At 42.2% G+C, this 14,574-nt stretch overlaps 3 protein-coding genes across 8 annotated transcripts in view; 1 reads left to right on the top strand and 2 right to left on the bottom strand.

The window, feature by feature from the left end:
• The window catches only part of LOC120950337 (BTB/POZ domain-containing protein 9-like), a 162,787-nt gene extending 159,494 nt beyond the window's left edge, over positions 1 to 3,293 (bottom strand). The window contains exons 1-2 of one of the 4 annotated variants that reach the window (XM_049606398.1): positions 2,356 to 3,293; positions 2,161 to 2,292 (exon numbers count right to left, since the gene is read on the bottom strand). In XM_049606398.1, the coding sequence (XP_049462355.1) occupies positions 2,161 to 2,292; positions 2,356 to 3,142 (919 nt within the window). In that variant the 5' untranslated portion in view covers positions 3,143 to 3,293. Of the gene's footprint in view, positions 1 to 1,159; positions 2,293 to 2,355 lie in introns of those variants that run through there. The other 3 variants (XM_049606399.1, XM_049606400.1, XM_040368307.2) reach the window with 3 other exon arrangements.
• Positions 3,294 to 3,498: 205 nt separating this feature from the next.
• LOC120950338 (BTB/POZ domain-containing protein 9-like) lies at positions 3,499 to 5,966 on the top strand. Of its 3 annotated transcripts, none has more exons than XM_049606402.1 (3): positions 3,499 to 3,605; positions 4,682 to 5,540; positions 5,600 to 5,966. In XM_049606402.1, the coding sequence occupies exons 2-3, from the start codon at positions 4,754 to 4,756 to the stop codon at positions 5,923 to 5,925; spliced, it is 1,113 nt and encodes a 370-aa protein (XP_049462359.1). In that variant the 5' UTR covers positions 3,499 to 3,605; positions 4,682 to 4,753; the 3' UTR covers positions 5,926 to 5,966. The 3 variants fall into 3 exon arrangements, with proteins under 3 accessions (XP_049462359.1, XP_049462358.1, XP_040224242.2); XM_049606401.1 differs by having other exon boundaries at positions 4,547 to 5,540; XM_040368308.2 differs by lacking the exon at positions 3,499 to 3,605 and having other exon boundaries at positions 4,412 to 5,540.
• Positions 5,967 to 13,281: 7,315 nt separating this feature from the next.
• Positions 13,282 to 14,460, bottom strand: LOC120949625 (signal recognition particle receptor subunit beta). Its single transcript, XM_040367039.2, has 4 exons — positions 14,259 to 14,460; positions 13,862 to 14,171; positions 13,671 to 13,796; positions 13,282 to 13,600 (listed from the first exon to the last, which is right to left on the bottom strand). The coding sequence occupies exons 1-4, from the start codon at positions 14,362 to 14,364 to the stop codon at positions 13,408 to 13,410; spliced, it is 735 nt and encodes a 244-aa protein (XP_040222973.2). The 5' UTR covers positions 14,365 to 14,460; the 3' UTR covers positions 13,282 to 13,407.
• Positions 14,461 to 14,574: the final 114 nt, after the last annotated feature.

Genomic DNA, 14,574 nt, shown 5'->3' with positions numbered 1-14,574 from the left:
TAATCCAGCACACCACGTTTGAAGGGTTGCTGGAAGCAGCAAGCAAATAGCAACCGAACCGAACAAACAAAGGCGGATAAAAGCAGGCAAGCAACGGATCGGAACGTGGAACGTGCACGGCGAGTGAGGTTTCGGAAAATTAACGCCATCGCCAAGTAGGAACGAAGCGCCCGACCGTCCCGAAGGTTGGTTGAAACGAGCTCGAGCAACGATCGACCGAGATCTACGGGTCAGGTCGACTGTGTACTGGCATCTCACTCGTGGCCACGGGGGGAGATGCAAGGAAAGCACGGCAGCACGGGTAATGCTGCAGGAGAAGCCCGGGCCAATCCCCGGGCGACCCAGCGGTACCCACTGCCACTGCGAAAGCGAACGCACCGATCACGATCCGGACCCCATGCCGTGCGCTGCAGCCTCCACAGGCTGCGAGAGCGTCGTCAAACGCCCCCGGTGAGACGGCCCGAACAACAAGAAGGAGATGAAGAACAACGAACAAAAAAACAACAACAAATTCATGTGTCGCGTGGCGTGGGAACGGAAAACATGGCCTCGCGTGCATCCCAACCTTGGAACGAAACGAACGCAGCGTGCGCCTCGATCCTGCACGGCGTAGCCCGATCGCGCCAGGCCAGCACGCGTGCACCTACGGCGACCGGTGGCTGCGGTTGGCCGAATGCTACCAACACCATGCTCTCGATGGATCCCACAGAGGAGGGGGGGGGGGGGGGTGTCATAATTTAAATAACAGCCCAACCCCGCGCGTCGATCACGGAATGACGGAAAGGGTCTTCTTTGTTCCATCCCCTCGAGACGGACGGTCTATCTTCCTTCTAAAAAAAACACACATTACAGCGTCCCTGTTGCCGTTTATGGTCGACCCATGGTCCCAGCATCCCAAACACTCTCTTTGCTCCGGGGGTCGTTGCTGCTGCTGCTACTGCTGTAAATCTCTTATTTATTTATTCGATTTATTTAGTGCTGGGCCGATTACAAACCAACGCAAACGCACACCGCGGGTCCAAAAATCGTATCGTAGCTATCGTATGACATCAGCGTATGCCAGGTTTTGGATTAACTCGAACTAAATGCATGAAGTGTATGCACTTCAGGATCCAAAATTATGCGAACGGATTGATAGGTGGCGAAACTACATGAAAACTATAATAAATGATCCTCAATTTATTGCAGTAATTTAAATGAACTTCACAACACATTGGATATCTATACTTAGCCGTTCCACAGTTCGACAGCGCGACACATTGAACAACACCGCTTTATCAATAAACAACAATTATCAGTGCGTTAGTTTGCCGTTAGAGCGCTGGTTTGCTGGTCAAGTTGTTGAGACATTTAAATGATGGGCCTTGTTTTTTCGAATGCTGTGTAACATTCTTCAATAGTCCATGCTTCAATAACCAGTCCATGAATAATAAGTTGTAGTATTTCCACATTTTAAAACATTGATTTTCAATTGCTAGCCGAAGGGCCAAAAAATGCTGTCCATTTTTTAATGGAATAGGAGTAGATCCGTACAACATTTATCATTGTTGCTTACATTTATGCTGATTATGAAAAGACATTCTAAATTTTGTTTAAAAGATATTTCATGTTTACGTTAGTTCATAGAATTGATTGTGATGTTTCAAACATTATTACTCACTGCAGAAACCCCGTGTTCTCAATCAAAATTCTATCAAAATGTTAGCAGGAACCATTATTTTTTCTCGCATTTCATCACACATGACCAGTTTTTGCAAAATTATTGTTTGCCAGATGAGCGGATGGGTTAGCCAAAGGCCGTCTAAAACACGTGTCATTTTAAAAGGAGTTAATTGTGTAAAGTACGCTGAACCTATTTTTCATTAGCATCTTTAACTATCAGAACTGTCTCCTAAAATAATGGCGGTCTACTCTTTACCACTTAGTGCTTTTTTTCACCGGTCGGGCAGGTACATTTGAGTTTTTGGCACATGGCTTTAATAACGCTAATTTCATACGTTTCTTGCACTTGCGAAACACGAATGTAACGAGCAACACCAGCCGGAAAATGCGTTACGGTCACATTAGCAGTGGATGCTGTACATGTAACACCTTTACTCCAACGCTGGTTATCGACTGAAACTTCTACGACGTATGTCCGATCAATTGACTTATACCAACCATTTGACTTTTCCACTCGAATACAGTTGACCATGATATGTTTACCCAAATCGATTTCACCATTCAGGCTCAACATATTTGAAAATGTTGGGGACCACTTAATCTTATCATTGGCTATAGTCAGCTCCACCACTGTAAATATAAATGATGAGTAAACAACTTTAGGTAAACTACTATATCACGTTGTATGCTTACAGGATGTAGCACGATGAGGCAATTCCGATGACTTCTCTTTCTCAGCAATTATATCCAACAGACGATTCGGATCCAGGACATTTGCACTCCGCACCACATTCAAAAGGTCATGCTGAGACATCAGCATAAACCGTACCTGATTATAGAGCTTCTCAGCTTTATCTGATTTTGCTTCATTGAATCGGCACCAATCATGAACAGCTTTGAAGATTTCGACTTCATCAGCGAAAAAAGTCGTCCGCTTTAATAAACCGAACAGGGCCTCATAGGATATGCTACGGAACATATCCGACTTCAAGACACTGCTCGCATTCTCGTCCATAAACGTGTAGCATGCAGTGGATAAGCTGTTAAGGTCTAATAAACAAGCAGTTCTTGATATATAGCACACATTGTCCATGCAAATATCTTTGCAAAGGTAATCCGAAATAGCCGTCTGCAGGTCGATAAACCCATACTGATGAGCTAACTCAAGTATATCTAGAATGTCGGTGTTCTTCATCTTCTTTAACGGCAAACGGCCGGTGTAGATATATTTCATCAAAAACTTGAATGCTTCTACCGGAACATCGAGTGCAATTTCGTTCTGCTTTGACTCCTTCAGTCCACCATATAAAAGTGCCCGGAAATATTCGCTCCTTGCCGCTAGGATGTTCCGATGCGCTGGTAGATGCTCGCCCTTCACGATAAAGGTGACGTCCGCATTGTCAGCGTCCATGCACATCTGTGCCAGATGGGATACCAACAATGCTGTTTGATCTATTTCACTGATGGATGAGTTATCCATTTTTCTGTAATTTCCTGCACTTAAACTACAAATTCACCACGGAAAGTAAGGTCGTTCATACAATTTTGAACACGGAAATTTACAATATAAGCACGCGTCAATCTGTACCACACAAGTGACAGAGTTGGACTGAGTCTGGTTGTAACATTTGCAATTGCACAATAAAGAAAGCGATTGGGAGATAACGATATCAAAATGCGTTGCGAACTGAACTCAGTTTGGTGCACCAATACATTCACATCAAGCTTTAGCTCTTGAGTGCACTTGTGGTCTACTTAACATGGACTATTACGTTGGTTGATGACTAGTTGTGTACCACTCTTATCTTTCTTAGTCATCCCGCACTCGCCTAGCATATCTTAACGCTTTACGACAAATAGGCTTGATACACCAATTCAGTAGAAGCTGTCGGCTGAGCGCGCAGCCCGTTGATAAAAATGTTGCGTCTAAATATTGTGTCAATGTAATTGTTTATATTGTGTAAATAATCGTCTAAGCATAGAACAAACTTTGCGGACACAACACCACAATAGAATGGTTATGAGGATTTAAAGATTCTAAAGAGTTTAAAAAAGTTAACCCATTCAGTGTTTTGCCCGAGTCTCGCTCGGGGAAACAGATCGCTTTTATAGTGCTTTGCCCTCGGTGAGAGTCGGGTTGGCTTTTTGCTCCGTTTTGAGGCGTTCTTTATCGCGCGTAGCTATGTAAAAGCTGTTTGATGACTCACTGCACTGAAACTGAAATTCTTAGAAACAATTTTATTCAAAACATGATGACTGCAGACGTAATGCGATAAACTTACTAAAATCGCATCGCTACTGAAATCCACAAGTCACAAGAAAACAAAAACCCAATAATTATCACTTTAACACTCTGGGCGCTGGCATTGGCGACGAAAAATTGGGTGAATGTGAATTGTTGATCTCAATTTCCTTAAGCGTCAAATACGCGAAGTGACATGAACGGGATCTAAACGGCTCAAGCTCTCAACCTGAAAAGAATCCTAAAAGACACCGTTTAGCAGACGGCGCAGCTTACGATTTCTTTTCTAGGGATATTGAAATTTTCCAGTAATTTTAACTTAATCTGTGATGTTTGATTAATGCAATTTAATTTATCAACAAGAGCAACAATCTCAAGACCATTCTAGGAATCTTATCCATCTCGTTTTAAAAGGAAACGGCCGAATGATGAAGAAACATAAAATACAGGGTTTACCTAGCCAATCGGGGGTCGTCAAAGCGTTATCGGTCGCCGTAAATACTTTTTCGGGCTACGCAAACCCTCAATTGGGCACTGTTTACGTCGCCCGAAAGAGTATTTACAGCGACCGATAACGCTTTGACGACCCCCGATTGGCTAGGTAAACCCTGTAAGTACGTAGCTATTACTGAGAAAACGCAGTTTTCGTAGATTTTTGATATCGTTATCTCCTAATCGCTGTGTTCGTTGTGCCATTGCAAAAGTTATAACAAAAGTCAGTTCAAAACTGAAATTAGTTTAGTACAGATTCGCACGTGCGTATGTTTTAAATTTCAGTGTTCAAAATTGTATGAACGCCCTTACTTTCCGTGGTGAATTTGTAGTTTAAGTGCAGGAAATTACAGAAAAATGGCTAACTCATCCATCAGTGAAATAGATCAAACAGCAGTGTTGGTAACCCATCTTGCACAGATTTGCTTGAACGCTGATAATGCGGACGTCACCTTTATCGTGAAGGGTGAGCATCTACCAGCGCATCGAATCATACTGGCGACCAGGAGTGAATACTTTCGGGCGCTATTATACGGTGGACTGAAGGAGTCAAAGCAGAATGAGATTCCACTCGATATTCCGGCAAAAGCATTCAAGTATCTGATGAAATACATCTACACCGGCCGTTTGTCACTAAAGCAGATGAAGAACACCGACATTCTAGATATACTTGAGTTAGCTCATCAGTATCGGTTTGTCGACTTGCAGACGGCTATTTCGGATTACCTTTGCAAAGTTATTTGCATGGAGAATGTGTGCTATATATCAAGAACTGCTTGTTTATTAGACCTTAACAGCTTATCCACTGCATGCTACACATTTATGGACAAGAATGTGACCAATGTGATGAAGCCGCATATATTCCGTAATATCTCCTATGAGGCCCTGTTCGGTATATTAAAGCGGAAAACTTTTAACACTGACCAAGTGAATATTTTCAAAGCTGTTCATGATTGGTGCCGATTCAATGAAGCAAACCCAGATAAAGCTGAGAAGCTCTATAATCAGGTACGGTTTACGCTGATGTCTCGGCATAACCTGCTGAATGTGGTGCGGAGTGCAAATGTCCTGGATCCGAATCGTCTATTGAATATAATTGCTGAGAAAGAGAAGTCATCGGAATTGCCACATCGAGCTTCATCCTGTAAGCATACAACGTGATACAGTAGTTTACCTGAACTGACTCATCATTTATATCTGCAGTGCTAGAGATGACTCTACTCAACGATATGATTAAGTGGTACTTCTCAGGTGCAACATCATGGAGCTGGATTGGTGTAATCGATTTGGATAAACTTTTCATGGTCAACTGTATTCGAGTGGAAAAGTCAAATAAATTGTATTCTATCTATCAGATAGAAGTTTCACAAGATCAACAGTGTTGGACCCAAGTTGCCCCACGTACAGGATCCTTTAATTTTTGGACCGTAGCCCAGTTTCGGAATAGGCTTGTTCGTTTCATTCGTATTTCTTTCGTCAGAGAAACAGAGGACATTGCATCCATTAAAGTAATGTACAATAAACATTAAAACGATTAAATACAGAGATCCCTGCAAGTAAAGTTGAATTAGATGAAGAAGAGTAAACAATTACTATTTATTTATCGTTATTTATATATTTATTCATTGAAGCTGAATCGGTCATGTTGGGTTGTCACCAAAAACATACTAAACTTTGGATGTGTAGGGTGAACTCAACTCACGCAAACTATCTCTTACATCCGAAACACCATGTTTGGTTTACTCCGTCCAACGGTCACCACCGGGTTGGCGCCACCGGATACCGTAAAACACGCTTCCACAAGAACTCACTCCTTTAATTTCGTTAATGAATTCCTAACACCATTTTAATGATCAAACCTCGCTGCGTACCACGCGATCGCAAACTGATCCTCCCTTTGCGTACAACATGTACAACCGCTTGTGTAGTAAAGAAATTCAATTAAACTCATTTTACATGATATTGATTGTGGAGGGATGTTACCACAAGCTTCTTTCTCCATTTCATTCATTCGTTTTGTTTTATGTTCCCAAGGCGTTTGGCAGCTTTAGACTGCGTAAGCGGGTGTTTGTATGTGTGTTAAGAAGCAGCACCCATCCTGCTGTTCCTTCGACCTTACGCGTTTCTTAGAACGGATACGGGCAGGAACCACTTTCAGTTAGACGTGGTGCGTTCGGCGCCGAAACCGGATGGTCATAAAGTGAGCAATGGACCGACACAACTACCGAAAATCGTAACACGCGCACCGTTAATGTCTATTTCCCGGCGTCTGCAGTTTTTATCGCTTTTCTCCTTAAAACTACACAAAAAGTCACATCCCAAAGCTACGCTTAACATGCCGGGCCAGAAGTTTTTTTTTATAGTCCGCTGGCCGTTTGAAAACGCGTTCGCGTTAGAGAGATTTTGTTGTACGCGGTTGTATGCTGTATGAAAATCAATTACAACGAAAGAGAGCGAAACCCCGACACACCGGGATCGCACCCCGGGCTGGTCCTTGGCTTTGGTGGAAGGATTCGTGGAACCATTAATGTTGGGAACTGATTGAAAGAATGTATGATTTTGAAGGGAAAAGAAACCGTCCCAAAACCCTTCACCCAATGCTCCATATTGGCGGAAGCAAAGGCAAGTTTGGGCAGGGGGAAAAATGTGTCCAACAACCTGCTTTGCAATTCAATGGCCCGTAAAGAGTCTCCCGGTCGCATGATGAATCGCTTAATCAGCCCCGACCTAACCAAACAGTCAACCACGGTTTCGCTGACGCTTAACTAATGACGCGTCTCGGCGGCAAACGCGACAGAAGTTGGTGAAGCTGGATCGATTTATTTATGACACTTTTTGCTACTGAACCAGCCGCCCAGCCGCAACGATCGGTTCGAGCAGTCGAAGAAGATGGGTTTTCTGTGGTAGAAACCTGCACCAAAGCTGCGCGCTACCCTCGATCGAACGACAAGCTTCCGGTTTGCATTGCGGCGAAACTCTAGAGTCAACGATTTATATTCTTCCCAAGTCCGGTGCGCTGCCATGCTGCCCAGGAATCCGTGGGAAAATCCGTCATAAACGAGGTGGGATTATAAATTTGGAAGCTCTGATGCGCTTCCCTGCACTTCGCCGCAAATTGAAAAGATTGGTGGACTGAAATTGTGAATTATTGGTGCAAGGTATACACCATTTTCCATTTATTCGATATGTTTTGAATATTTTTGTTTGCTTTTTTTATGTAGCGCATTCTATTGATAATCGAAATTAACGAAAGTAACAGAGAGTTTGATGGTTGTTTAGACTTAAGTTTTAATATGCATTATCGATTTATTAAAAAGAAGAGTACTGATCGCAAAAGTGCGAGCAATTCGAACCAACCAATCATGATCCGGGATGTACCGTTGTACCTTCTTTCTCGGTATTTTTGTTTGAAGTTCCTTCCCCGGGTATTTATTCGTTTCAGTTTTATTCACTGAAAAAATGGATATTATTTAATTTAAACTGCATCAATAAATTAATATTGGCTAAGTAAATCAAATCTAACGATCGAATCAATAAAAAATATATTTAAATAAACTAAATCCTTGAATCAAATGAAAAATGTATTTCTTATGTTATATTGTTCCTAAATATCACTTCGACTTGTTTGAATACCTTTACTGAGTCTTTGTTAACTAGAATGAAATATCACTTCTTAACAAATCTTCATTTTCTCTTGGTCAAAGCTAAATCAATATCTATAAAAAATATTACGAAAGGTTAGAATCCGGTTAAAAGTTTTTGTATGCAGACAATCCAATGATGTTTGAGTGTTTAATATTTTTAAGAAACTGGAGCGATCCATTTTTTTCAAATATACAAAACATTTGCTTCACATTCTTAGCCTGGAAATCATTTATACAATAAACCAATACAATAAGCAGTGGAAAACATTGTTTTTGCTATTTTATTTAAATTCACAACAAAACGCAAAATAGAATAAAAAATCCCCATCTACTGGGAAACCTCATATACCAACTTGGCATAAAAAGAAAAACTAAATTTGATAGAAGAACTTTGTGTAGCTAACATAGTTAAGGAGATTTTCAGCGATTATAAAATGGAATTTTCATATAGGAAAATATTAAGAACAAAATACTTGAATAAACATAAACTACATCTTCTCATATTTTTTATTATATTTTTTAAAATTCAAAAGAAGCATAGGCATGCAATATCATTGCTAAATTAAAAAAAACCCATAATTTGCATACTGTCATAATACACCAATAATCCACTTCAACGGAAGAAATATTCTTAATATTTCATACTTCGACTGATAAAATCCAACATACAAATGAAAACTATTTTTACGTGATTTGGTTCATCTTTGATCAGATTGATTGATGATAGTAAAAATATTAATTCTTCATAAAGCCATTCATACTACCCTTAGCTAAATCCTGATATCCAAGGTAGAAAAAGCTCCAAATAACCGTCTACATTCGGTTGTCATTTCATATTTGATTCTTGCATTGCCATTACAATGACACACTTCGAAAAACACTTTAACATTAATGACTGCAGGTGTTTATACCATAACCACTAGCTTCCTTTCTGTGGCTGCTACATCTACCAATTAGTAGTGGTTGCTGAAGTCCTTTGAAAGCACTGCGCAGAAAAGACCATCCCCATTTTTTCTGTCTGTTTAAAACCTCGGCATTCGATGTAAGTGCTCAGCTAAGAATGAAGCCATTTCCGCTTTCTAAGATAATGCTCATTACCGATGGTTTCTCGCTACCGGACCCTATCTACCACTCGTGCGCGAGCAATTTGCCCTCTAACGACGCTCCAGCCAAAGGTTGGCAAATCTTTGACGCCTGAGGCGTTATATACCCAAAGGAACAAAGCATTGGCAGTCGTACTTCTCTTTCCAAATAAAAAACGTCCCCATGTCAAACCATGAAACAAATCCCAACTAATTAGACAACCTACCAACTGGACGCAAGAGTGCATTCCTCCACGAACCTTCCCCTTTACAGGGCAATTGCAAAAATCAACAATTCGGCAACGCGCTCCCGCCAAGGGCCGGCTCGAAGGCATCTAACGCCGGTGTCCACGTCCTGCAGGGCCTGTGAAACGACACCATTGACAGCAATTATCATTACGCAGCGAAAGGGAAATAACTAGAATTATTTTATAATTTTCTGCACTACACACCCCGCGCCAAAGCTTCCCTATTTTCTTTTGTGTGTGTGGCGGAATGCAAAAAAAAATGTATGGATGTAAGAAGACGGTGAAACGATTCGTCATACTAGGATACGCCGGGAGTTGGTTTCGGGAGTTTTTTTTAACAGGCTCCACCAATGCCCGTGTGCAGCTGTTGACAGGCACTGGGCTTCTTGGCAGCAAACGATCAAATTAAATGCGGCCACATGCCCGTCGGGCCGAACCACGGGGTAATGAAGAAGCTGCCGAACATTAAGCTTAAGCTTAAGAGTCTCTTTTCCCCCCCACAACCGTGACCCTTCCATCCATCTTTGCTCTTTTTCTCTTTCTCTCTCTGCCATGTTCGATTTGGCTTTAAAAATCGCGGCATTCCAGCAAAGGGACGGTCCGCAAAACGACCTTCGACTACAGGTCGGGTGTGCTCCTGCAGCGATGCCGTTCGCAGCTCGGGCGCCGCTATAGCACCACAACAAACGCGCGCCTTTCGGGCTAATCTGGTTACCCAAACCCCAAAACCAAACACCAAAAAACCGAGGGGGAGGAGGGGCTATGTCCAACTTTGGCAGAATTCGTGAGAGCGAAATTACGCACCGAAAGGATCCGCGGTACGCCAGCCGCTGAACAATGGGGTGCGCACGCGCGCTTAGTTGTAGCCAATTAATAATGAACAAAAATGCGGGATTCGAGGTGGCGATACAAGAGGCACATTCAATGCATTAGGTTGAAGCAGCCGCCTGATACCGAGATCGGTAATGGACGATCAGTACATCCGCGCAGCTGAAAGGACATGAAGGTGTGTTTGCTTCACTAAATGGTTATTATGATGAAGTTTAACAACTTTTAATACTTTTGGAAGAGCATTCGACTTTTGGTTTTTTCATTTATTTGTCCAGTTAGTGCAGATCTCCAAAGGGCAGGTCCGAACAATTCACGTGAGCTTATTGGTCGTTCGGGGGCATACAAATTCAATTTATTCTACAAGTAGGGAGAGTCTATGTCCAGGCAAATTTACTTCGCCTCATAGTTAACCTGCCCATGCCCGATGTATGTAGGAAATTATGGTTGAGTATGTAATGTAATGTAGTAGCTGTAATGTAGCTGTAGAGCAGCTAGAAATCAGTGTAGTGCAAGAAATGTAGCTTAGAAATCGGTGTACACTGCATCCATTTGATGTGTCAAAGGATAGGTGACAATTTGTGATGAGCTCTGAACAATGTTTGAAGTTACGGATCGATTAGATACGACACCATGTTGATCGGCCGATATGCAATTGAAACATGACATGACTAAGACGTCGTAGACCATGATTTTCAAGATTTTTACACAAGTGCTTAGATATGTTGGACCAGAATAATATGCTGCATCATTATTTTAGCATTTTTAAACAGAAACGTGGTCATCCTTCAGAATTTCCGCAGTTCAGTAAATATCACCATTCGAAGCAATGCTTTACAGCGTTCTTCATGAGTTCTCATAATTGACAGACACTTTCTTGGCCTCTTATTAAGGGAAATGACCTTATTTGGAAATTGAACTCTATTGAACTCTTTTTAGACAAATCTAATAAGAATTCGTAATGTGATTGTCCAAAAAGAAAGAATCAAGAATAAAGTCCCACAATTAAGGGACCCTCGGAAAACTCCTGTAAAAAAGGGCATCCAAAGGACCCGCTCAATGCATCATCACACTTTTTCCCTACGTCGTATACTATCGGGTGCTGGATTGTATGAAGTTATCAGTCTATTGATGGCATTTCGTCATTTAGCGAAACACAAAAATCATCCCATATTTTATAAACCTGTTACTAGTTGGACTACTGAATCATTGCAGCTTAAAGAACGGTATAATATTTACCTTGCTACCTTTAAAACCGCTCCTACAACGATAAAACAAAAAACATTTCATATATTCTTTAAAAACTTGCTCATAACGGTAAGATCAAGTTCCTTTGCGATTTTCTTTTTTTTTATTAAATTCACCGCCATCCCATAAATCAAAACATAAGTTTTAAAAAAATGGTAACATAGAAGAAAATTACAGTTATTTTGCAAAAAAAAACCACTTCAATGATTGCCTAACGGGATCACGTTTCTTCCTGCAGCAAACCAAACAAAAAAACACTAAAAGATATGGAGCAACCTTTGACGGGCTTTGGTTAACGAAAACAACGCTTAACAAAAACCATGTCCTAAAAGCGAAAGTAAATGTTCTACACAGAGTAAATCAGCAAAAAAAACATCACCATCCCTCCTATCCTTCCAGGAAAAGGCGCGTGTTTGGAAACTTATTGAAATTCAAATTTCATCGCGCCCAATTTCCAGGCTAGCACACTTGCAGGCGCCTTGCGTTCGATCGCACGATTATAACCGCTCCGACTGTCGTCCTGTCTTTCTTTCACTTTTCCCCCATGGTGCATCCTTTCTCTTATCGGGTGCGAGATGATCGAGATGCGATCAACGCGTTGATCGAAGAATTTTAATCGTGCCCCTTTCCCGTCGTCTTCGTCGTCCCGCTGATGGGCAATAAAAAGGGTTCGTGTGCCATGCAAGAGAACTTTCCTTCTGTCGATACCGGTGCCGGCTGACTTCACTTTAAACCAGCGCCGCTTATCGAAGGCAGACGGAGGGTTGGGGTAGGATCTTAACGTTCCTTCGCTTCATCTTCGTGTTTGATCGTTGCTGCGGTGGGCTAATCTACTCGTATTACCACGATGGATGGCTCTTGCGCAGATATTTATGAGGTCGACCTGCCCCGAAGGCTCCCTTGGATGCTTTCGTATCATGCGTTTAGGGTTTTATATCTGTATGCGTGGATCAGACCTTTGATTCTTCACAGGAGCTAATGTTGTGCGAATCGTTACAACGGTGACTTTTGGAGCAGATCGTTATTTATGATGGTAATTTATGAGCACCACACTGCACTGCTGGTAGCTTCAGCAAGCGTAGTAGAGGCGAAAATGGTGTCCTGTTTAACTTCTACTTTAGTTTAATCCTCTATTTTCATTGCAGTGGACACTGGTCACTTTTTCGGAAATGAATTAACGTTGATACTATGATACTTTATGCTTTATTTAAGAATGTATTGTACATGGTTGATGTAGTTTTTCATATTAGGAACCATTAAAATTTCCAGAAAACTTTAATTTGTTTCCACTTTCCGTTTGGCTGTATTTTCGTACTACATGCATTCAAATTGCATTATTCGCTTACATGTGCCAGTTTAATTTGGCGCAAATTCAAATTCCATATTTATTTTCGTTTAATCTGAACATGTGTATGGCAGGTTGCATACTTTTAGGCGAACAAAATTACAATTTAACGAAAGAAAGTACGCAGCCATTCTGTTTGTGGCTGTGATGCACGCATGCCTAGGCAACCCAATCCAACGCCAAGGAATCGAATAAGTAAAAACATTTAATTAATAACCGCTAGCAGAGTAATTAGAAAGATTGATAAAAATAATGATAACAGTAATAAGTTTACAATTCCAACCATCAATAAATGGTTAAACAAAATAGGTTGAGTTTAACAATGAACAAAAAGATCCACGGTGTCCCAAGTTCGTTTTAACCTTCTGTAACTGCTTTGATTATTATTCCCGAATTGGATTCGCCGGTGGCTGCTTGTTAAATTATACATTTCCACCGCAAGCAATACCATTCTCCATAAACATGACCATTCAAATGACCGCCCCTTCGATCGGTGAACATCGCGGTGTTACACGATAAAACATTTTTATTGCGTACAGTTTGAAACACATAAAAAAATAGCTGAGAAAACTGGACACAGTCAATAATACCGCCGGAGAACAGCACACCGCCATCCTCACAGTGTATCGAGGAATTTGGTCAGTCCGGCAAACTGTTCCTCCATCGCAGAGCACGGCACAAAGCGTACCCGCTGTCCGAGCTGCTCGAACTCAAAGTCTACGCTGGCCGACTTGCCGAGGAACGTGTCCGAGGACGAGCTGTTGTCGACGGATTGCAGTTGACTTCTTCGGGTCTGCCGGACGATATTGCTGCAAGAGAGAGGTGGAATAAAATTCGTATAAATTCGACCAAACGAAAACTGCGCCCTGCACAGCGTACATTTCCTTTTCCAGCATGCTTTTGATGGCAGTTTCTGTTTTGGCGAGCGTTTCGTCCTGCTTGTTGCACAGCACAACCACCGGAACCTTGGACGTGGCTTTGTCCACTAGAATGGTGTACAGGAAGCTGAAAAGGATAACCAAATCGTCATTAAACCTTCGTTGATTCCGTAAATAAAGAAGACTACTCACTCGGCCACATCCCGGATGTCCTTCTGTACCGTCACACTGTCGATCATGTACACGATCGCCTTGGCAATGTTTTTGTACTCGTCAAAGAACTTGCCCCGCAGCCGCTCGTTCCCGGGCACATCGACCATCTTCAGCACGCGGCCCCTCTCCGTCTTGAAGCATCCGACGTTCTCCTTGATCGATGTGAACGTTTCGCGTGCACCGCCGAGGCACAGGTGGGCAAACAGGTACGTTTTGCCCGAATCGCACAGCCCGGTAAACAGCACCGCAGATCGTACGGTCTTCTTGCGTTTCCATAGGAACAGAACCACTGGGGAGGGAGTGAGTTAGAATCATTAAACGACAGGCGTGCACGAGAGCAATGTAGGCCGGATGCGGTTGCCGGAAGAGTGCTTACCGATTGTGAGAAGTACTACGGCTAGGGCGATCAGCACCGGTGTGTAGTTTAGCTCGCCCAGCTTAATCGAGGCACGGGCCGATGATTTCCTGTCAGCTTTGTCCATCCTTTCGGTGCGTTGTGTGTTCCGTTCTGCATCCGCTAGAAACAGAAAACAGAGAGCTGCGATTTGTTTCGATGACGATGACAGTTTACGCTAACGTCATCTATTCGTGGAGAGAAATTTGACACAGCCAAAACTGGAGGGTAGGGCTGAGCTGTAAAGCGTCCTGTAAAACGGATTAATTTCGGAAAAACATATATATTTTTTTCGCAA

The sequence above is a fragment of the Anopheles coluzzii genome, chromosome 2 (genome assembly GCF_943734685.1).
Source record: "Anopheles coluzzii chromosome 2, AcolN3, whole genome shotgun sequence".
NCBI lineage: Eukaryota > Metazoa > Arthropoda > Insecta > Diptera > Culicidae > Anopheles > Anopheles coluzzii.
The sequence above is the reverse complement of the archived record's forward strand: the minus strand, read 5'-3'. Positions and strand labels throughout refer to the sequence as shown.